Source organism: Oncorhynchus masou, chromosome 9, assembly GCF_036934945.1.
Source record: "Oncorhynchus masou masou isolate Uvic2021 chromosome 9, UVic_Omas_1.1, whole genome shotgun sequence".
NCBI lineage: Eukaryota > Metazoa > Chordata > Actinopteri > Salmoniformes > Salmonidae > Oncorhynchus > Oncorhynchus masou.
This window is the reverse complement of record NC_088220.1, coordinates 72,741,616-72,764,620: the sequence shown is the minus strand read 5'-3', so window position 1 is coordinate 72,764,620 and position 23,005 is coordinate 72,741,616. Positions and strand designations below refer to the sequence as shown.

The 23,005-nt window shown below is 44.0% G+C and overlaps 2 protein-coding genes across 2 annotated transcripts in view; both read left to right on the top strand.

The window, feature by feature from the left end:
• The first annotated feature begins 3,648 nt into the window (after nucleotides 1–3,648).
• LOC135546595 (26S proteasome non-ATPase regulatory subunit 2-like) lies at nucleotides 3,649–13,936 on the top strand. Its single transcript, XM_064975158.1, has 20 exons — nucleotides 3,649–3,970; nucleotides 5,018–5,074; nucleotides 5,552–5,716; nucleotides 6,036–6,157; nucleotides 6,588–6,812; nucleotides 6,992–7,150; nucleotides 8,594–8,738; nucleotides 9,200–9,260; nucleotides 9,368–9,514; nucleotides 9,776–9,882; nucleotides 10,018–10,145; nucleotides 10,330–10,417; nucleotides 10,526–10,790; nucleotides 10,941–11,086; nucleotides 11,350–11,433; nucleotides 11,608–11,776; nucleotides 12,027–12,121; nucleotides 12,219–12,345; nucleotides 12,678–12,796; nucleotides 13,101–13,936. Exons 1-20 carry the CDS (start codon nucleotides 3,866–3,868, stop codon nucleotides 13,281–13,283), a joined length of 2,697 nt encoding a protein of 898 aa, XP_064831230.1. The 5' UTR covers nucleotides 3,649–3,865; the 3' UTR covers nucleotides 13,284–13,936.
• Nucleotides 13,937–14,449: 513 nt separating this feature from the next.
• The window catches only part of LOC135546594 (eukaryotic translation initiation factor 4 gamma 1-like), a 63,292-nt gene continuing 54,736 nt past the window's right edge, over nucleotides 14,450–23,005 (top strand). Inside the window, 5 exon segments of the mRNA XM_064975157.1 lie at nucleotides 14,450–14,498; nucleotides 21,929–22,008; nucleotides 22,124–22,229; nucleotides 22,345–22,428; nucleotides 22,843–22,875. Coding sequence (XP_064831229.1) covers nucleotides 22,167–22,229; nucleotides 22,345–22,428; nucleotides 22,843–22,875 — 180 coding nt within the window. The 5' untranslated portion in view covers nucleotides 14,450–14,498; nucleotides 21,929–22,008; nucleotides 22,124–22,166.

The following is a 23,005-nucleotide window of genomic DNA, read 5'->3' as shown; positions in this document are numbered from 1 at the left end:
ACGAAATACAACAACATAAACCCATGTCACACCCTGGCCTAACCAACTAATTAACGAAAACACAAAATACTAAGACCAAGGCGTGACAACTTGTTTCCTCCAGCATCTTTATGATGTCCTTTGGTGTTGTTCTGGGATTGATTTGCACTTTTCGCAAGAAAATATATTCATCTCTATTGAGACAGAACACGCCTCCTTCCTGAACGGAATGATGGGTGCGTGGTCCCATGGTGTTTATACTTGCATACTATTGTTTGTACAGATGAACATGGTTCTTTCAGGCGTTTGAAAATTGCTCCCAAGGATGAACCAGACTTGTGGAGGTCTACAATTTTTTTGCTGAGGTCTTGGCTGATTTCTTTGATTTTCCCATGACTTCAAGCAAAGAGGCACTGAGTTTGAAGGTAGGCCTTGAAATACATCCACAGGTGCACCTCCAATTGACTCAAATTAGGTCAATTAGCCTTTCCGAAGCTTCTAAAGCCATAACATAATTTTGGGGAATTTTCCAAGCTCTGAAAAGGAACTGCCAACTCAGTGTATGCAAACTTCTGACCCACTGGAATTGTGATGCAGTGAATTATATGTGAAATAATCTGTCTGTAAACAATTGTTTGAAAAATGACTTGTGTCATGCACAAAGTAGATGTCCTTAGCGACTTGCCGAAACAATAGTTTGTTAACAAGAAATTTCTGGAGTGGTTGAAAAACAAGTTTTAATGATTCCAACCCAAATGTATGTAAACTTCCGACTTCAACTGTACATATGAGATGAGTAATGTAGGGTATGTAAACATTATATAAAGTTACATTGTTTAAAGTGACTAGTGATACATTTATTATATCTAATTTTTATTTTTAAAGTGGCTAGAGTTTAACAGTCTGATGGCCTTGAGATAGAAGCTGTTTTTCAGTCTTTCGGTCCCACCTGTACTGACCTCGCCTTCTGGATGATAACTGGGTGAACATTCAGTGGCTCGGGTGGTTGTTGTCCTTGATGATCTTTTTGGCCTTCTTGTGACATCGGGTGGTGTAAGTGTCCTGGAGGGCAGGCAGTTTGCCCCCGGTGATGCGTTGTGCAGACCTCACTACCCTATGGAGAGTCTTATGGTTGTGGGAGGAGAAGTTGCCGTACCAGGCGGTGATACAGCCCAACAGGATGCTCTCGATTGTGCATCTGTAAAGGCTTGTGAGTGTTTTCGGGGACAAGCCAAATTTATTCAGCCTCCTGAGGTTGAAGAGGCGCTGTTGCGCCTTCTTCACCATGCTGTCTGTGTGGGTGGACCATTTCAGTTTGTCCGTGATGTGTATGCCGAGGAACTTCAAACTTTCCAACTTCTCCACTACTGTCCCGTCAATGTGGATAGGGGGGTGCGCACTCTGCGGTTTTCTGAAGTCCACGATCATCTCCTTTGTTTTGTTGATGTTGAGTGTGAGGTTATTTTCCTGACACCACACTCCGAGGGCCCTCACCTCCTTCCTGTAGACTGTCTCTTCGTTGTTGGTAATTGGTAAATTGATGATTGACTTGGAGGAGTGCATGGCCACGCCGTCATGGGTGAACAGTGAGTACAGGAAAGGGCTGAGAACGCACCCTTGTGGGGCCCCAGTTTTGAGGATCAACAGGGTGGAGACGTTGTTTCCTACCCTCACCACCCGGGGGGGGGGCGTCAGAAAGTCAATGACCCAGTTGCACAGGGCAGGGTCTCGAGCTTAATGACGGATTTGAAGGGTACTATGGTGTTAAATGCTGAGCTGTAATCAATGAACAGCATTCTTACATAGGTATTCCTCTTGTCCAGATGGGTTAGGGCAGTTTGCAGTGTGATTGCGATTGCATAGTCTGTTGACCTATTGGGGCGGTAAGCAAATTGTAGTGGGTCTAGGGTGTCAGGTAGGGTTTTGGTGATATAATCCTTGACTAGTCTCTCAGAGTACTTCAGGATGACGGACGTGAGTGCTATAGGGCGATAGTCGTTTAGCTCAGTTACCTTAGCTTTCTTGGGAACAGGCACAATGGTGGCCCTCTTGAAGCAGGTGGGAACAGCAGACTGGGATAGGGATTGATTGAATATGTCCGCAAACACATCAGCCAGCTGGTCTGCGCATGCTCTGAGGACTCGGCTCGGGATGCCGTCTGGCATCGTTTAATTGCTTTACTCATGTTGGCTGCGGTGAAGGAGAGCCCACAGGTTTTGGTAGCGGGCCGTGTCAGTGGCACTGTATCGTCCTCAAAGCGAGCAAAGAAGTTGCTTAGTTTGTCTGTGAGCAAGAGCTCAGGCAGTAGGAAGTGCTGTCATTCATTCATATGCAGATGATACAGTCTTATATTCACCTGGCCCCTCCCTGGATTTTGTGTTAAATGTTCTACAACAAAGCTTTTGTTACAGTATACTTTTAAAAGTCCCCTCACCCATACCCAGGCGCGAACCAGGGACCTTCTGCACACATCAACAACAGTCAACCACGAAGCGTCGTTACCCATCGCTCCACAAAAGCTGTGGCCCTTGCAGAGCAAGGGGAACTACTACTTCAAGGTCTCAGAGCAAGTGACGTCACCGATTGAAACGCTATTTAGCGCGCACTGCTAACTAAGCTAGCCGTTTCACATCCGTTACACTCACCACCCTTTTGACCTTCCTCCTTTTCCGCAGCAACCAGTGATCCGGGTCAACAGCATCAATGTTACAGTATAATTTTAAACCGTCCCCTCGCCCATACCCGGGTGCGAACCAGGGACCTTCTGCACACATCAACAACAGTCACCCACGAAGCATTGTTACCCATTGCTCCACAAAATCCACAGCCCTTGCAGAGCAAGGAGAACTACTACTTCAAGGTCTCAGAGCAAGTGACATCACCGATTGAATATCAAACAAGTTTTCTCTACCATTAGCCTTGGTCTGAACACCTCCAAAACAAAGGTCATGTGGTTTGGTAATACTGCCCATCTCCCTACAGGTGTGATTACTACCTCTGAGAGTTTAGAGCTTGAGGTACTGACAAGTAACTCATACAAGTACTTGGGAGTATGGCTAGACGGTACACTGTCGTTCTCTCAGCACATATCAAAGCTGCAGGCTAAGGTTAAATCTACACTTGGTTTCCTCTATCGTAATCGCTCCTCTTTCACCTCAGCTGCCAAACTAACCTTGATTCAGATGACCATCCTACCCATGCTAGGTTACGGGGAAATAATTTATAGATAAGCAGGTAAGGGTGCAGCTAGATGTTCTTTACCATTCTGCCATCAGGTTTGCCACCAATACTCCTCTAGGTCACTCCTCTTTTCAGTTCGCTGAAGACAAGCTTGACCTCTCCCCTTTCTGTGTTTCCTCTCCCCTTTCTGTGGCCCAAGTAACTGAACCCTGACAGAGAACAGATAACTGCAAACGGCCAACACAATTTTTTTATTTTACTAGGCAAGTCAGTTAAGAACAAATTCTTATTTTCAATGACAGCTTATGAACAGTGGGTTAACTGCCTGTTCAAGGGCAGAACGACAGATTTTGTACCTTGTCAGCTCAGGGGTTTGAACTTGCAACCTTTTGGTTACTAGTCCAATGCTCTAACCACCCTGCCACCCCGACAAGTATCTCACAAGCATATTATGAAAATAAAACATCTTATCTATGTTACCCAACTAATTCTGATTCTGCCACGACAGTGTCAACATTGGATAGTCTAAGTGCTGCCATATATCTTCTTGGGGTTAGTTTAGGTCGGTTAATATGCAATATTTGTGCAATATTATTCCTGCAAAGCAGGTGGCAGTAGAACACAACGGTTCTTGAAGAGAGGAAGCAGTGTACCCGGTCTCCGGTTGTTCAGTGTATCCGTAGCCGAATTCCGTGAAACTGCAACCATGGAGGAGGCAAAAAATAAAGAGAAAAAGCAGTCCGAAAAGACAGAGTTAAAGGAGACTAAGCCCACAGGGAAGGATAAGGATAAAAAAGATGAGCAAGAACTGGTGAGTTGGGACACTTCTCAACATCTTGAACAAGGGAAGCAGAGTAGCGTTTTTGCCTGAGTCACTCACTCACTGCATGTTTGAACAGGCCGAAAGCGTTGTCATTCAAAAGAATAGCGAACTGTTTGAGTCCCATTTAATGGAAAAGTATGACATGGCTGGCTAAGTACGATTTGCCAACAATTATGATTATTATGTCCGACTGAAAGCGAGCTATAAAACTACCTAACGTTAGCATACCTAATGTTGACGTTAGCTTGCTAGCCTAGGGTAACTGTAGGAGCTGGCTGTGCTAGCTAACGTTAACTAACAATTGCTAATGACAGGCCAGAAAGTAACTACCGAAATGTAAAATACAATTTTGCTAAGTATCTAGCTAGCCAAGTCCAAAATAATGTAACGTTAACTAGCTAAATAATGTTAGTGTTGCAATGTAAACAACCATAATCAAAATAGCTAACGTTGGCTCTCTGTTCGCTAATGTTCGCTAACTAGCCAACAGTTAGCTACCACAGTACAGTCACAGTTTAGTTATACCAATCTTTGGTATAGACAGTAACGTTAGCTAGCTAGTAGTGACTTTGGAACTGTAGCAACCTGCCTGTGGTTCAGATTGTCTCGTTGAGACAGCGTAGCTACCGAAATTTGACATGATAAGTGATCTTTGATTGCGAGGTGGCTTTAGTTTTTACGTGTTTGTTTGTTTTTAGTTAGCTAGCTATTTACATGGAGGGAGTTGTATAACTTATTAGCGAGTACATTAACAATAGCCAATTTTAAACACCATAACAATGGAGGTAAGGTCACATACATAGTTATCATGGCAACCCTACCATCAGTCGACAATTGTATAGGACCGGTGTACGACAAAATGCTCCCAATATCTAGCTGTTAGCAAATTGCACAGCCTTTTATTGCAATAGCTCCCTGTTGGAAGACCTGTTATTTTTTTGACTGTTTACTGTGCAGGGTTCAGTTATTCAATTGCCCGACATTGCATATTGAATCTGTCATACTGTAATGTCAGTTCCTCGTTTCTCTCTCCAGTCTGATGAGGACAAACAGCTGCAAGAAGAGCTGGAGATGATGGTAGAGAGACTTGGTGTGAGTACCACAAGAACTGCTGAGTACCACAATAACTACCAAACCTAAAGTCTGCTTTGCTTTAGACACTGGGACTATACTACCCTACCAAGCAAAAAGGCAGTAACTAACTAATTTTCTACCAAATGAGCAATATCATTTTTGCTACATTAAATGCATGCTTAATCATGTGGACAAGTATCCTGCCTCTATTGTGTTCTGGAGAAAATGGGGGTCATGTTAACAGTAACTGCATAAAGTTACTGTGAAAGCAAGGTAAATAAAAGCTATTTTTCCTCAATTCCACGCTATGGAAAGTTACTTGCTTTTTTGGCTTGGTAGGGCAGTATAGTTTTTTCAATTCTTATGTATTATACAGTACATAAGGCGTTATGTACAGAGTCAGTCATTTACATACACTGTGTGAACTTTGGTAGCTATGCATATGAAACAACTTTCTTTGTACACCCCCCTGCCCCCTTTCTCTCCCACCCACAGGAGACAGACACGTCTCTGTACCGGCCTGCTCTAGAGGAGCTGCGCAGGCAGATCCGCTCCTCCACCACCTCCATGACCTCTGTGCCCAAGCCCCTGAAGTTCCTGCGGCCACACTATGGCAAGCTCAAAGAGATCTACGAGGGCATGGCGCCTGGCGAGAACAAGGTGGGAACACCGATTCTATGTCCTTGCTAAATGGCTAACTGTTCAGTGGGGAAAACAGGAGGAATGAATGGCAAGACTGTCTCAACCACTGTATTGCTTCCTTTCCCTGTCTGCTTTTACTTTATAACCACTGTGCAAAACATTTGGATGGATTTATTTTACAATGTTACTGGAGATACAGAAAAGAAAAACAAGGATAGATACCTAGTATATTGGACATTGAAATTCTGGATGGAACTAGGGATTCATGTTCAGAAGGACCGATCATAACTGTAATTATGGATATGTCTAGCTAACTCGTGTCTTTTTGTTTTTGCAGAGTTTCTGTGCGGACGTGGTGTCGGTCTTGGCCATGACAATGAGTGGGGAGCGGGAGTGTCTGAAGTACCGTCTGCTGGGCTCCCAGGAGGAGCTGTCGTCCTGGGGACATGAATACGTCAGGTAGGATATGGGATGCCATTTGAAGCGGCTAACACATGGGTGAATCCTACCTTCTACTTTAGTAGAATTTTCACTTAGTCTTCCATTGGTATCAATGCATGACAAAGTAAAAATGTGACTTATTTGCCTCATTCATTCCATGCCTGGCAGCAGTAGGCAGTTTGTGTGGTCTGAACTAGGGCTATGACAATACCAGTATTTCAATTATTTTTTCCATGGCAAAAATTAATACACGACGCAGACCGATCTGCTGTGTGCCAAAGCTTGGAAAATAAATACATGTGACTGGATGACAACATATGGATGTTTGTTTCCAACATTTGGGATGTTTTCCTAAAGAAGTTCAATCTTTTATTTTCTTTCAGCGATACTTACGAGTATCGTCCCGGCCCTAGTCTTCTACCCTAAACTCTGGTGTGTTTGTGTGTAGGCACCTGGCGGGCGAGGTGGCCAAGGAGTGGCAGGAGGTTGAGGAGAGTGATAAGACGCAGCAGGAGACTTTGCTGAAGCTGGTGAAGGAAATCGTGCCCTACAACATGGCCCACAACGCTGAGCACGAGGCCTGTGACCTACTGATGGAGGTCGAGAAGCTGGAGATGTTGGAGCTCTACATAGATGATAATGCATATGCCAAGGTCTGCCTCTACCTCACCAGGTGAGTGGACAACACATACCTTACCATGTGAGGGGCAAACATACACATGTTCAAACACATGTATCACAGTCTGCCTCAACATACCTGTAGTGTGCCAACAGCAGCCTGAAGAGACAAAAGGTTGTTCCTGTCATCAGTATTACCTAAACCCTCTGTCATCCTCTCTCTCTCTATGCCAGCTGTGTGAGCTACGTCCCTGAGCCAGAGAACTCTGCCCTGTTGAAGTGTTCCCTTAACATCTTCAGGAAGTTTAACCGTTACCCAGAGGCCCTGAGGCTGGCCCTGATGCTCAACGATGTGGAACTGGTGGAGAACATCTTCACCTCCTGCAAAGACATGTACAGACTGACACAACACACACTGCACTCACACTTAATTATCTCACAGCAAAACTTTCGAAATAAGTGCTACAGGTATCTGCCAACATGAAAGAAACACTTGAGTAAATGAGGGATACAAAGTATACTGAACAAAAATATAAATTCAATACAATTTCATCATTTTTACTGAGTTCATTTAAGGAAGTCAGTCAATTGAAATGAATAAATTAGGCTCTAATCTGTTTCACATGACTGAGCAGGGGCCATGGGTAGGCTTGGGAGGGCATGGGCCCACCCACTGGAGAGCCAGGCCCAGCCAATCAGAATGAGTTGTTCCCCACAAAATGGCTTTATTACAGACAGAAATACTCTTCAGTTTCATCAGCTGTCGGGGTGGCTGGTTGTGGAGGTCCTGGGCTGGTGTGGTTGTACATGGTCTGCGGTTGTGAGGCCAGTTGGACGTACTGACAAATTCTCTAAAACAACGGAGGTGGCTTATAGTAAAATGGTTCAACTCTGGCAACAACTCTGGTGGACATTCCTGTAGTTATGCCAATTGAACATGTCTCAAACTTTGAGACATCTGTAGCATTGTGTTGTGATGACTGCACATTTTAATGTCCTTTTATTTTCCCAAGCACAAGGTGCACTTGTGTAATGATCATGCTGTTTAATCAGCTTCCTGATATGCCACACCTGTCAAGTGAATGGATTATCTTGGCAAATGAGAAATGCTCACTAACAGGGAAATAAAGACAATTGTGTACAAAAGTTGAGAAATAAGATTGCACATGGAACATTTCTGGGATCCTTTATTTAAGGTCATGAAACATGGGACCAACACTTTACATGTTGCGTTTTGTATTTTTGTTCAGTATATATTGAAAGCAGGTGCTTCCACACCGGTGTAGTTCCAAAGTTAATTAAGCAATTAAAACATTTGATCATGCTTAGGGTTGCCTATTGTTTTGGCTACCATGGCTAGAAGAGAGCTGTGACTTTGAAAGAGGGGTCTCAAATGAGCATACTGTGTTTAAAGGGGTGTGTGTCTCAGTCATCAGATCTCAACCAATTGAACATTTTATTTGAGATTCTAGCGCGGCGTCTGAGATGGCGTTTTCCACCGCCGTCAACAAAACCCCAAATTTTAGATTTTTGTTGTTGATGAAGAATGGTGTCGCATCCCTTCTATAGAGTTCCAGACACTTGTCAAATCTAGGCCAAGGTGTATTGAAGCTGTTCTGGCAGCTCGTGGTGGCCCAACTCCCAATTAGAAAACTTTATGTTGGTGTTTCCTTTATTTTAGCAGTTCACTGTACAACCTATAGTGGTAAACAGTATTTTCTTTCTAATCGTTATTCACATTTTCTACTGACAGTCATTGGGAATGCATTCGGCTGTGTTTTCCATAGTTAATGATGTGCATGAAGAGTTGATGGTTTAGTGGGTGTTTTCCTGTAGTGTGATCCAGAAGGAGATGGCCTTCATGCTGGGCCGACATGGGATGTTCCTGGAGCTCAACGAGGACGTGGAGGACTACGAGGACCTGACAGAGATCATGTCCAACGTCCAGCTCAACAGCAACTTCCTGGCCCTGGCCCGAGAGGTGAGGAGAGAGGGAGGGAAGATGGGTAGACTACTAGAGAGAGTGGAGGGGGTTGTAAGAGTGAGTGTTTAGAGCAGGACTGAGGAGTGGGTCACTGTTGAAGTCAGTGGATGGAGTGTGACTGACAGTGGGGGCTGAGTGTGTTAGAGAAAAGGTTTTTAGAGTAGGGCAAAGGAGAGGGGAATATGACCTGTAGAGATGAGTTAGAGGACTGTGCTCTATTTAATATTTTTGAGGGGGAAATGGAGGAGACTTGAAGAAGGTACCAAGAGGAGAGTGAAAGAGTGGGGTAGGGGTCATGTGGGAGAATAATGGTGCATAAAGTGAGGAAACAAATGAGGCTAGAGGATAATGAATGGCTGGTATAGTGAATAAACCAATTAGTGAAAGACATTTAAGCCTGTTAGTGGCTATGACTCAGCACCAGGCAGCCAGTAACGTACTGTTCCCTTTCTTTACAGTTGGACATCATGGAACCCAAAGTCCCAGATGACATCTACAAAACCCACCTGGAGAACAACAGTGAGTTCAGCACCTTCACTTCAGCAGCTCACTAATGTCCTGGTCGTGTTCTATCACACTCCTTTATCCTCATCCTCCTTTTCATCGTGCCATTGTCTGTTTGTCAGGGTTTGGCGGAAGTGGTTCCCAGGTGGACTCTGCTCGTATGAACCTGGCCTCCTCATTTGTCAACGGCTTCGTCAATGCAGGGTTTGGACAGGACAAGCTTCTCACAGATGACGGCAACAAATGGCTGTACAAGAACAAAGACCATGGTGAGGGAAACCACACACACACTCAGCCTCACATCCCCGTCTTCAAATGGGCCTCGTGGTTAACATTTGTGGGGGTTTGACTGAAAATTGTTTCATGTTTGGTGTTTCGACAGTGAGTACCAGTCTCATGAATCTAGGATGCTTAGCAGCAACTTAATGTATAGCCTTCATTGCTAATCCTTAATTTCAAGCATAGTAAAAAAAAAAAATATATATATATTGCTGTTGTGTAAATGTTGCTAATTCTGTGTTTATCTCCAGGTATGCTGAGTGCTGCAGCCTCTCTGGGGATGATCCTGCTGTGGGATGTGGATGGTGGTCTGACACAGATAGACAAGTACCTCTACTCCTCAGAAGACTACATTAAGGTCAGCACACACACTCAGCCTCTTACCAAACACCCTGCATTAAAACCTCCTCACCACAACCTTCACAGAAAAGCCCTAAACATCCTATTCATGTAGATATGTCTCCCCCTCTCTTTCTCTTCTCTCTCCCTGTAGTCGGGCGCCCTCCTGGCTTGTGGCATAGTAAACTCTGGGGTGAGGAATGAGTGTGACCCGGCCCTGGCCCTGCTGTCAGACTACGTCCTCCACAACAGCAACGTCATGCGGATAGGAGCCATCTTTGGGTAAGGAGAGAAGGAAATGCGTGTTTAGTCCCAAATCAACCCCTAGCCCCTACTGCCTGACACCTCTTGTACATTAAAGATTTGTATTGAGGTTTGTTTAGTCCATTAGCACAGTGTAATCTCTGCCTGTGAAAAGTACTTGTTTAGGTGGGGTTTGACCCTGACCTTTCTCCTCTATCCCCAGCCTGGGCCTGGCATATGCTGGCTCGAACCGTGAGGACGTCCTCTCTCTACTGCTGCCTGTCATGGTAGACTCCAAGTCCAGCATGGAGGTACTGTGTGTGTAGTTCCACAGTTTGTCTTCTTAAGTATATTACACATCCACACTCATTAAACCCAGCTCACTGTCCCATGTTATGTGTCTTGTCACACACTCTCAGGTGGCAGGTGTGACGGCGCTGGCGTGCGGTATGATCGCGGTTGGCTCGTGCAACGGTGACGTCACCTCCACCATCGTCCAGTCTATCATGGAGAAGAGTGAGCTGGAGCTGAAAGACACATACGCCCGCTGGCTGCCCCTGGGCCTGGGCCTCAACCACCTGGGTAAAGGGGAGGCCATTGAGACCACCCTGGCAGCGCTGCAGGTGGTGCCTGAGCCCTTCCGTAGCTTCGCTAACACGCTGGTGGACGTCTGTGCCTATGCAGGTCAGTCTCATCGCTCCAGAGTTATCATTTTATCTCCAATTTTCTGTAAAAAAAAATTGATTTACATATATATTTATACAGGTGATCTCATTGAGATTTACAAGTGATGGCTTTCCTATAGTTATCTCTCTCGGTTTCTCTCCATGCTAGGTTCTGGTAATGTACTGAAGGTGCAGCAGCTGCTCCACATCTGCAGTGAGCACTATGAAGCTAAAGAGAAGGAGGAAGAAAAAGACAAGAAGGATAAGAAGGATAAAGACAAGAAAGAGAGTGCAGCTGACATGGGCTCCCACCAGGTATGCCAGGCGTTTGTTAATAAAGGGCTGTCAGGTAGGCTAGTGCTTTAAGAGTGTTGGGCCAGTAACCAGAACGTTGCTGGTTTGAATAGGTGAAAAATATGTTGGTGACCTTGAGCAAGGCACTTAACCCTAATTGCACCTGTAAGCCACTCTGGATAAGAGTGCCTGCTAAATGACGACAAATGTAAAATACAATCTAATGAGGGTTTTGAATTGAGATTTGATATTGAACTAATCTGCTCTCTGCTTCCCCCTCCCAGGGTGTGGCTGTCCTGGGTATTGCACTCATTGCTATGGGAGAAGAGATTGGCTCAGAGATGGCGCTACGGGCATTTGGACACCTGGTCAGTATAACCTCTGTCCTGTTCACTCCATTTGGCTTCAACACATTTTCAGGACATGTTGGGGGTTGATTTAGCCCCTGTCTCTTTGGCTCAATCCAACCATCCTACATCTAACTGTTTTACTCTTCATCTCTCCATTGTCTTGCCTTCTCTCCATCTCACTCACTCTCCTAGTTGCGGTATGGAGAACCTACTCTAAGGCGTGCGGTACCTCTGGCCTTGGCCCTGATCTCCGTGTCGAATCCTCGCCTCAACATCCTGGACACACTCAGCAAGTTCTCCCACGATGCTGACCCAGAGGTCTCCCACAACTCCATCTTTGCCATGGGCATGGTAGGCAGCGGTGAGTGGGCCCCAATCAGTCAGTGTCTTCATTATTATATTGAGACGTTCAAAGCTATTTCGATTTGCCTCGCTAAGTTATTACAATGTTCCCCTGTAATTATTCCTTGTCCTTGAATAAGAAAAATACATATAACTGTAAATTCACTGTGCCAGATGACATCAAAGTATGAGACCTTCTCCATTGACTGCGTCTCAAGCTGTGATTGGTTTCCATGACGACTCACGGCTCCATCTCGCTCTCTCTGCAGGAACAAACAATGCCCGCCTGGCTGCCATGCTGAGGCAGCTGGCTCAGTACCATGCCAAAGACCCCAACAACCTCTTTATGGTCCGACTTGCACAGGTGGGTTGCAAAAACAGGTGCTGCTCTGGCACTCTAACCTACGTGTTAGAGGGGAGAGTCTGTGTCTCCTAACCCTTGCTCTGTGCCATGTCCCCAGGGTCTGACTCACCTGGGTAAAGGGACATTGACACTGTGTCCATACCACAGTGACAGGCAGCTGATGAGTCAGGTGGCTGTGGCAGGACTACTCACTGTCCTAGTCTCCTTCCTCGATGTCAAGAACAGTAAGCCCTTTTCCTCATTACTCTTCACCACTCATTTTATTTGCTTCTTCCCCCCTCTGTTTTTCCACATCTGTTTGTTTAGGATTGGGGTGAAGTCCATTTATGTTAAGTAATTTGAGGAAGTGACCTGAATTTCAATGTATGGATGGAAAATTCCACTTAAAAAAAACAACAATTAGCAATTGTTCAACTCCTGAATGGCATTGGCCCTTGCCCAGCTAGTTCCACTACCTTCCTTTCATGTTGGGTAGTAAGTCTTCTAAATGCCTTGACCCAGTTCTAAATATTTGTCTGTGTTGACATCGCCCCCTGCTGTTTCCTGTGTGCTGCAGTAATCCTGGGGAAGTCTCACTACGTTCTCTATGGCCTGGTGGCTGCCATGCAGCCCCGTATGCTGGTCACATTCGACGAGGAGCTGAGGCCGCTGCCCGTGTCCGTCAGGGTGGGACAGGTAAGGACTGCTGCTCACACTATGCTCTTAATAAGAGCCTGGAGGATTAACTTCATATTCAAAATACAATGCTAGTTGAGGATGTAGCCTAGATGGTGTGATGAAGGCCAAAACGTCAGCACGATGTGACGTGATGCTTTGCAAGTGAAATGTACTGGAGATTTTCATTTTAATAATGGTTGAACATCTCCAATGCGAAGTAACGTCTAGATGTGCAAGTGCTTTTCACTCTCAGGATAAAATGCTATAAGATGATGGCAGAGTGGATTCGACCTCATGGTTTATGTATGTAATTGGTCGATAGGCGGTGGACGTGGTTGGTCAGGCCGGTAAGCCCAAAGCCATCACAGGTTTCCAGACCCACACCACGCCGGTGCTCCTGGCCCATGGAGAGAGGGCAGAGCTGGCCACAGAGGAGTATCTCCCCGTCACCCCCATCCTGGAGGGCTTCGTCATCCTCCGCAAGAACCCCAACTACGATGCTTAGATTGCCCCCTACTGTCCTCCCCTGGTACCCACCCTACTCTCCTTCGTGGTCCCTCATTGGTAGCAGGGGTAGCCCTCCCTGGCTCGTTTACACCTCATGTTTTAGTACTTTATTCCATGTCTGAAAAGAGCCAGGCAGGCCTACCGCTCTTTCTATTGTCAACAGTTTCTCTCCATCCTGTGAAAATATGGTTGTGTTCTGGGTGGCCAAACTGACTGGAGCAGGGAGTGGAAAATGGGACCTCATTCACTGTTTAAATTAGTTTACTCTTTGATCTAGGATCAGTTCCACAAATGTATTACGCCATCTCTTTCAGGCTCCACAATAACTGATCTAGGGTCAGTCATCAGGAAGGAAGTGTTCAGCCTCTCCCGGTTTGATATTTTTCCCCACTAATTGGTCTTTAGACCAATCACATCAGATATTTTTCAGAGCTGATCTGATTTAGTGAAAAAAGATCTGAATTGGGCTGATGAACAACATAAGCTCAGTCTGCATCAATACTACAACCAGTTTCTCTTTCCCCACCCATGATAACCTCCTTTTGTAATTAGAGCATGGAAAATGTGTCTTCATCATCCAGTTTTTATTTTTATTTTGTTTTGTTACAGTACTGTAAAAAAGGTTAAAATAAAAGTTTCAGATCCACTTGGTGGAGTTGTCTATCACCAGGTCTGTTTGTCATATAAGGGACAAGTTTCTTGAAAGATCTGTCGTTATTTATGATGCTTTATAACAGCCTGCAGATCTGGATGGCTAATTATGAAACTGGGCAGGGGCAAGGAGGAACTGAGGTGACTGTGGTCATGAACCCTCACTGCAGCAAAGGTATGAATAATTGCTGGACTGCTGGATGTTGCAGACAATGGACACATTTTATTGAACATTTGAAATACACATGTAATGAAAGAATGCATATTAAACACATTTTACACATATTGCTATACTGTTTAGACTGCACAGTCAAGACTCTGGCCACGCCCATGCAAGTAAAATCAACCGGCGAGTTTGTTTTGTGTGTGTATATGAATAAGTTTAATATTAAACGAATACTGTACTGCATATTCGTTTGTGGTTCAGTAGTACATCGTTTACTAAAACGTGTAGCTAAAATCACACCGGCGTCCCTGTCACATGACTGTGATTAAACCGGAATTTGACTACCGGCTTCCGGGACAGTCCATTCCGTCCGACTGCGGACTGAAGGAGAGAAAGGTAAATGTTAGGGTTTCCAACTATATTCTTTGCTAGTTCAGAACTGTGAGAAACCAATTGACAATCAGCATTCATCAGCGCTTTTTAATGGACTTTAAACCCAGTAGATCTATCTGTGGGATAGAGTTGTCGCTCCTTTTCCAGACTGATTTTTCCTCTGCGAGCCCGACCAACCCCCACCCCAAAAAGGGGTAGGACACCCCCTTCCTAAGTTAGGAGGTTATAAACGTTATCTTACGAAATAGAATTGAGGAAGGCAGAAGGTTTCGCTTTATTAGCTAGCCAATATCCGTCAACATTAAACAAATTTATGGTAAGAATTCTTCTATATGCAGCCGGCTTTGGTATTGATTTGAGGTAGCAAGCTAACTTCAGTTGGATTTGTTAACGTTATGAGAAACTGTCCTATGATTTTCTCGGTTTGTGGGTGAATGATTGCTTGTTTTCGGTAACAAATGTCATGTCCATTCCTCAAGAATAAACTAACATGACATTGAACCCAATCGTTAAATAATTATAGTTGACGTACCGGTAGTTAGCTGGTGCTGGTTAAGGATGCAGCATTTTGTCGCCTTCCAGTCCGCATGGTTGTGTTGTAACCAGTGTTCTCTAGCTGTGTGGTGCTTTCTAGACAACTGGGAACTCGGAAAAAGAGGTCAATTCATGACGCCAATGCTCTTCAGGTCGGAAAGTCTTAGCCCTATAAAGTATCCGACTGGATGATTGTTCAAAATGGGTTTTCTCAGTTGGGGCTCTTTTTTTTAGTTCCCTGTTGTCTTGAACACGCCAAAGTAGTTTATTTCCGAATTCCCAGTTGTTTTGAACGTGGCATATAGTCCACATGTATGTGGCGTGTGTAATTTGACAGAGCGATGTGATATTATGGGATCGCAGTTAACTGAGAATACATACTGCTTATGTATGGCCAGTGAGGTAGGATCCACATTGGCAATTTCGGTCCTTGGATCCCATGCGTCATGTTCAGAGGATGACACAGCATGACGAGGATGCTACCCTGCGGTTGAAATGGCACTGATGCTGATCAGTTTACTGGTAGTAGTTGCCACAGACGTTGGTTTTCAAATTTTCATTCTTAATCTTTTCGGTATTTGGGAGACCGCTTGCTTGCTGAGGAACGCTCAACTTCGTTCACATATATCCGCCTCGATATAAGAGAACGGAGTGGAACGTTCATCACCAACTACTTGCGAGCCTGCATGTAATCATATGCACTTTAGGGGTTGCTGTAAGCGTTGACAATCGAACTAAGCTGAAAACAGGCAAATTAGAGAATCTAAATCCCTTAAGAAAATAGAGGAGAACAAGAAGCCGGCTTCTGCGTGTGCACTGTGCCACACTTACTACGCGCGCTAAAGCCTGAAAACCAACCACGTGGTAACTCAAGTTGGCTTGGGAAAGCGCTGGTTGCAACTAGCTAGTTATCCCAGCCACAGTCAGAATTGGCTATATCGTTAAAAGAATGTAACACATCTTAGTTTTTGGTCTTAATATAAGGCTAGACACGAGGTTAGCACTGTGGTTAGGGTAAATTGTAGAAATAGGTGTTTAAAACTTTGTGGCTGTGGTAACTAGTGACGACCTAAAAAGCTGTTTGAACAACATGGCGCTGCACAGCGTAGCCACCCTACACGCATTTTCGTTTCACGTTATCTGAACTTGGCAGAACTGAGGGTTTGAAAGTTATCCACTATCCGTAGCCTACATGCATGTAGTTAGCAATATTGCTGTGTTTATTGTGACAGTCGTCAGGTCTGCTTTTTTGTTGTCTTGTGAATTTGTAACTGCACGTGAATTAAAAATGACCGGTGTGTGGCTTGTACATTAATGCTAAGAGGATCATGTAGCGTAGGAAATCATTAATTTGGCATGCGCTCAAATGTCGGGCATCCTTGCCAGACAAGTTGTCTTTCTGTTGTAGAAACATCTGCATAAGAGAAGCGATTGCCAATATACGGCGTTAACGGACAAGTGAATTTGGCTGAGAACCTCCGCTCAAAATGGATGCCGATTCAGAGTAGCTCGTGAGCCTTGAGGCAGGCGGGCCATGATCCCAGATGTGCCCCATTATTAGTACTCAACCAAATGCCTTTTGTTTGAATAGCTGTCTTTCATGTTGAATTCGTAGGATTGTGATAACCAGTAACCAATAACTGCTTTAGCCTGCCACCATTGTAATTTAGTAATGTAACCATTATTTAACTAGGTAAGCCAGTAAGAACAAATTCTTATTTACAATGACAGGCAACCCCAGACGACGCCGAGCCAATTGTGTGATACTGCCTGGATTTGACTGTAGTGATGCCTCTTGCACTGAGATGCAGTGCCTTAGACCACTGTGCCACTTGGGGGTACACACCTGTCTGGTCCTGGGTGAAAAGGGTTAGGAAGTCCTGATGTAGAAAATGAGATCACTCACCTGTGATTTGAATTTAGTTGATAATCCAAATCCAATGAATGGAGAACACTAATTAAATTCTACCCAACAAATGTAAAGTTCTTTATCACATTTGAAATGCTCTCTGGGATGGGATCTGGCTGATGAGTTAGTGATAGGAATGAGGTCATTGTAGCAAGAATTTTAGGGCAAGACAGACCACAACAATCCAGAGCTAATTGTCCCCCGTAAGGCTTGTTATATATTAAGCAATGGTTTACATAGAAAAATGATGCAAGTGGTGTCTTGTTTCCTTCCTTTCCATCACATACACATTTCTTTGTGTGGCCCTGCCATAGGCTTATTGACCTGGCTGATACTGTAAAACTTTAAAGCATGTTAACTCATAGCAGACGTTTGAAAGGTCGTGCGAGCTAGTGTGTTTGTGCCTATCCATCCTGGCAGTACAGTTCCTTTAAAGCTGACTGTCACATACGCTAAATTGTCTGAGAATGGGAGGCTGGCAATTCAATCGTTAAGCATGTGACATGTCAATGCCACCACTGTTTAGTAATTGCCTGGACCACTCTTGGGGGTTGAGACTGCATAACAAAAAACTGTGAACTTACCCTGACGCTACCGTTCACATAGACGCACAGCTTGAATTATCCACTAGTGCATAGTTACACACGCAAACAAACACTTTTTCAGCCTTGTCAAGGCGACAGCGCTGTGCTCCCACCCTCACTAGGTCATAGTGTCATGTTGGAGTTATGCATCGGTCTCTGTTGAACTTGAACGACCCCACACCCACTTATCCCACTCTTTCTACTTCCTGTCAGGCCAGCTCAGATGAATGGGCTTGGCTGGGGTTCACATATCTCCCTCCAACCCCTGGTCCCTTGGGCTACCCTGCCAAGTCAGTTCTGCACTGCAGCACTATCGCTGCGGGAGTAGGATACTCTTACTAAGTTGGTTTAGTATATGGGCACACACACACTTAATTAATGCTGCCAGAATAGTAGGTGAATGAGCTACAGTGCCTTTGGAAGGTATTCAGACCCCTTGACTTTTTCCACAGTTTGTTACATTACAGCTTTATTCTAAAATGTATTAATTTAAACAATTTCTCAGCAATCTACCGTACACACAATACCCCATAATTGACAATGTGAATTTTTTTTTTTTTTTTTTAGAAAAACAGATTCCTTATTTACATAAGTATTCAGACCCTTTGCCATGAGACTTGAAATTGGGCTTGGGTGCATCCTGTTTTCATTGATCCTCTGTGAGATGTTTTGATTGGAGTCCACCTGTGTTAATTTCAATTGATTGTGCATAATTTGGAACAGCGCACACCTGTCTATATAAGGCCCCACAGCTGACAGTGCATGTCTGCGCAAATACCAATGATTGAATAACGTGTATGTGTACATTTATTTTGCACCACTCTCGTTTGCGAGTCCACCTGTGTTAAATTCAATTGATTGGACAAGATTCGGGACAAATCTGTGAATGTCCTTGAGTGGCCCAGCTGGAACCCGGACTTGAACCCGATTGACCATCTCTGGAGATACCTGAAAATAGCTGTGCAGCAACGCTCCCCATTCAACCTGACAAAGATTGAGAGGATCTGTAGAAAATAATGGGAGAAACGCACACCTGTAATTTTGGCGTGTATCTAATAGCAACATACCGAAGAAGACTCGAGGCTGTAATCACTGCCAAATGTGCTTCAACAAAGTACTGAGTAAAGGGTCTGAATTAGAGTTCGACTGATTTAATTGGAATGGCCAATTTAATTAGGGCTGTTTTCATAACAATCGGAAATCGGTCTTTTTGGACACCGACTTAGCCCAATTTTTATTTTTATATACACCTTTTATTTAACTAGGGAAGTCGGTTAAGAAAACACATTCTTATTTTCAATGATGGCCCAGGAGCGGTGGGTTAACTGCCTTGTTCAGGGGCAGAATGACAGATTTTCACTTTGTCAGCTCGGGGATTCAAACTTGCAACCTTACCGTTAACTAGTCCAATGCTCTAACCACCTGCCTCTCATTGCCCTCCACAAGGAGACTGCCTGTTAAGCGAATGCAGTAAGCCAAGGTAAGTTGCTAGCTAGCATTAAACTTATCTTATAAAAAACAATCAATCATAATCACGAGTTAACTACACATGGTTGATATTACTAGTTTATCTAGCGTGTCCTGCGTTGCATATAATTGATGCAGTGCGTATCGTTGCTCCAATGTGTACCTAACCATGAACATCAATGCCTTTCTTAAAATCAATACACAGAAGTATATATTTTTAAACCTGCATATTTAGCTAAAATAAATCCAGGTTAGCAGGCACTATTAACCAGGTGAGATTGTGTCACTTCTCTTGCGTTCATTGCACGCAGAATCAGTGTATATGCAACAGTTTGGGCCGCCTAATTTGCCAGACTTTTACGTAATCATGACAACATTGAAGGTTGTGCAATGTAACAGGAATATTTAGACTAATGGATGCCACCCCTTAGATAAAATATGCAACGGTTCCGTATTTCACTGAAAGAATAAACGTCTTGTTTTTGAGATGATAGTTTACAGATTTGACCATATTAATGACCTAAGGCTCATATGTCTGTTTATTATGTTATAACTAAGTCTATAATTTGATAGAGCAGTCTGACTGAGCGGTGGTATGCAGCAGCAGGCTCGTAAGCATTAATTCAAAAGCACTTTCATGTGTTTTGCCAGCAGCTCTTCGTTGTGCGTCAAGCATTGCACTGTTTATGACTTCAAGCCTATCAACTCCCGAAATTAGGCTTGTGTAACCGATGTGAAATGGCTAGCTAGTTAGCGGCATGTGCGCTAATAGCGTTTCAAACGTCACTCACTCTGAGACTTGCCCGAGTAGTTATTCCCCTTGCTCTGCATGAGTAACGCTGCTTTGCGGGTGGCTGTTGTCGTTGTGTTCCTGGTTCGAGCCCAGGTAGGAGCGGGACGGAAGTTATACTGTTACACTGGCAATGCTAAAGTGCCTATAAGAACATCCAATAGTCAAGGGTTAATGAAATACAAATGGTATAGAGAGAAATAGTCCTATAATTCCTATAATAACTACAACCTAAAACTTCTTACCTGGGAATATTTAAGACTCATGTTAAAAAGAACCACCAGCTTTCATATGTTCTCATGTTCTGAGCAAGGAACTGAAACGTTAGCTTTCTTACATGGCACATATTGCACTTTTACTTTCTTCTTATACACTTTGTTTTTGCATTATTGAAACCAAATTGAACATGTTTCATTATTTGAGGCTGAAATGATTTGATTGTATTATATTAAGTTAAAATAATTGTTCATTCAGTATTGTTGTAATTGTCATTATTACAAACAAAAAAAAATTGTCAGATTAATCGGTATTGGCGTTGAAGAATCATAATCGGTCGACCTCTAGTCTGAATTCTTATGTAAATGTGATATTTCACTTAAGATATATATAAATTAGCAAAAATGTTTAAACCTGTTTTTGCTTTGTCATAATGTGGTATTGTGTGTAGATTTAAAAAAAAAATGTATATAATCAATTTTAGAATAAGGCTGTAACGTAACGAAGGGTGGAGAAAGCCAAGGGGTCTGAATACTTTCCGAAGGCACTGTATATGGTCATCGGGGAACTCAACTGTAGCCTTCATGTATGTTAAGTGCTCCCCATCCATACCTTTCTGAGGGAACAGCTTTAGGTCTCTGCTATGGGGTGTGTCCCAGGGTTCCCCTTTGGAGAACATGGGTCTCTCCCCACAGGGTGAAGCAGTCTTTCGTTGACTGTCTTGCTGACAGGGTGAGCACAGGGAGACCCTCTAAAGGGGTCTATGCAACAGAAGCCAAGGTTGGTCTGTTTACATCACTATGTAGTTCTATGTACATTTTTGCGGCTGAATTTTTGGAACTTGGTGTAAATGGACCTCCGCTTGCATAGACTGTGGAGAGCCCTTTGTGTGGAGTTGACACTCTGGGGCTATAATCTCACTCTGTTTCTGACCTTAATTAACCAGCACCTCCTTTTTAGAGACATTGCCATTTCCCTTCCAACTCCCCCACCGTTCTGAGGGTATGGTAACGTCAGTGGAAAATGTCCTAAGTTTGCTGTTCCGACAAGTCAATCTATATTTTGTTGAAGGTGCTGGGTTTGTCTAGTGTGCTTTTCTTCTCCTCTGTCTAACAGTCAGTTTTTCTGTTTTGGCTTCTTTCACCTGACAGAAGTGTAATTTCCATTTATAAAACATGGTCTCAGCATGATTTGGGGCTTTTCCCCACTGCTCTTTGTGTGGCAGGGCAGTCTGTGTTTACTGTTACTTTAGGAGTAAACAATGTTGGGTTTTACCCAGGGTCCATCGGGACAATAGTAAGGATGGAGAGGATATTTGTTTCCTGCATGAGGCCAATTTTGTAATGTTTGAGTCACTCAGATAGCATAATGGCAAGCCATGGCAAAATGTGTAGAATTGCTGGAAATCTGCTTTAAAACTGAAAATGTTCTCTCAAGCCCCATGGCGAGATGTGTAAAATTGTAAGAAATTAGCTTGACAAAAGGTAATATTTTGTGACTGCGGCCAACAGGAAGGCCTAAAATGTTCAGTCAGCGACCGCTCCATTGGCCACGCCCCCACCCCACCTACCCCCTATTTTTTTTTTTTAACTCTAGTCTGCTGTACCTGTGCTAAAACGCTGGTATTTTTCATCCTATTGCTTCCATGACTGATAAACTAATTTTCTCTTAATCTCTCATCTCTGCAGCAGACATATTGTATGTTTAGAACATCAACTTGCAATAAAATCGCAGTATCGAATCGCAATAGTGTACATATAGAATCAAAATTTTGTATTGGCACCTAAATGTCATATTGCGAGGTCCTGGCAATTCCCAGCTCTAGACAATATGCCTGTCTCTTGGAGAATAGGATTGTATCCCCTGTGTACCAAACCATTGGACTCATAACTGAGATGACAATCTTACCTTTCACCCTCTCTCTCTCTGATAGGTTGATCAGAGGACAGACAACCACCACGTTGGCACACCACATCCTTGCTCCCGTTCCTGGGACCAAACACGGTTCAACGTGTGAGTGCTGATCAACAAAGCCTAAACACCATTCTCTTGGTCTCTCGCTCTCTTCTAGTTCATCACTGAATTTTTTTCTCTTCACCTTCTCCACTCTGTTATTCTTCCTCTCAAGATTTCTGTGCAGGTCCGAGTGCACCCATGCAGAACCACATGAAATGAATAAAGCACCACAGTCTATAACGCGACCCCACCCTGCCCTCTCCCCTGGACTCCAGCTAGTAAGGGGAATCTACTGTCTGTTTAGATTGAAGCTTCAATCTTGTCTTGTGGTTTGTCCAAACGGTAACCATATTGTTGATCATGGTCTTTCCCCTCTTTTTCTCCCTTTCACAGCCTACCTTCCCTCCTGGACAGCCCCCCTCTGTTGTCTTTGCCACCCCACCTCCACAAATGAACCCAGCGCCACAGCCCCGACAGGTACACATGTTCGTCACCCCACAGCTTCACCTCTTGACATTACTTATTATTTCCGCTGTCAGATGCTTCTCCGTAGTGCAGTATCTTAATCCATTGTTAGGAATGTAGATTATGCTCCATGCTTACTCCTCACTCTTTCCTACAACTAAGCTCTCCTGTTGATTCCATCTCATACTGTTTTAGCGCCCAGTGTGTGTACGTTCCACCCTCCAACCTGTCAACGTTACTGCTGGAAGGCAAAATCAGTATGTCAGATCTCAGATGAGACTTGTATTGTGATCTGAATCCTCTTGTTAATTCCTGCTCCCTGCCTTCCTATCTGTGTGTGGTTTTGGAGGGAGGTTGTATCCGCTGCTCTCCAGCTGGTGTCCTATGTGGGTTTAACCTGTGACCTGTCTTGTCCTCCTTTTCTAGTTTGCCCCAGTGCCCCGTGCTTTACACCAACAGGTACTAACAGTCTGATTTGGGTGGGCTGGGTTGGAATTGTGGGTACTGTGGAGTTCTCTTCACTTGCATTTCCTGTCTCCCTGAACTGTTTCTGAGCACTGCATGTTCTAAAACCAACTCATGTTTAATA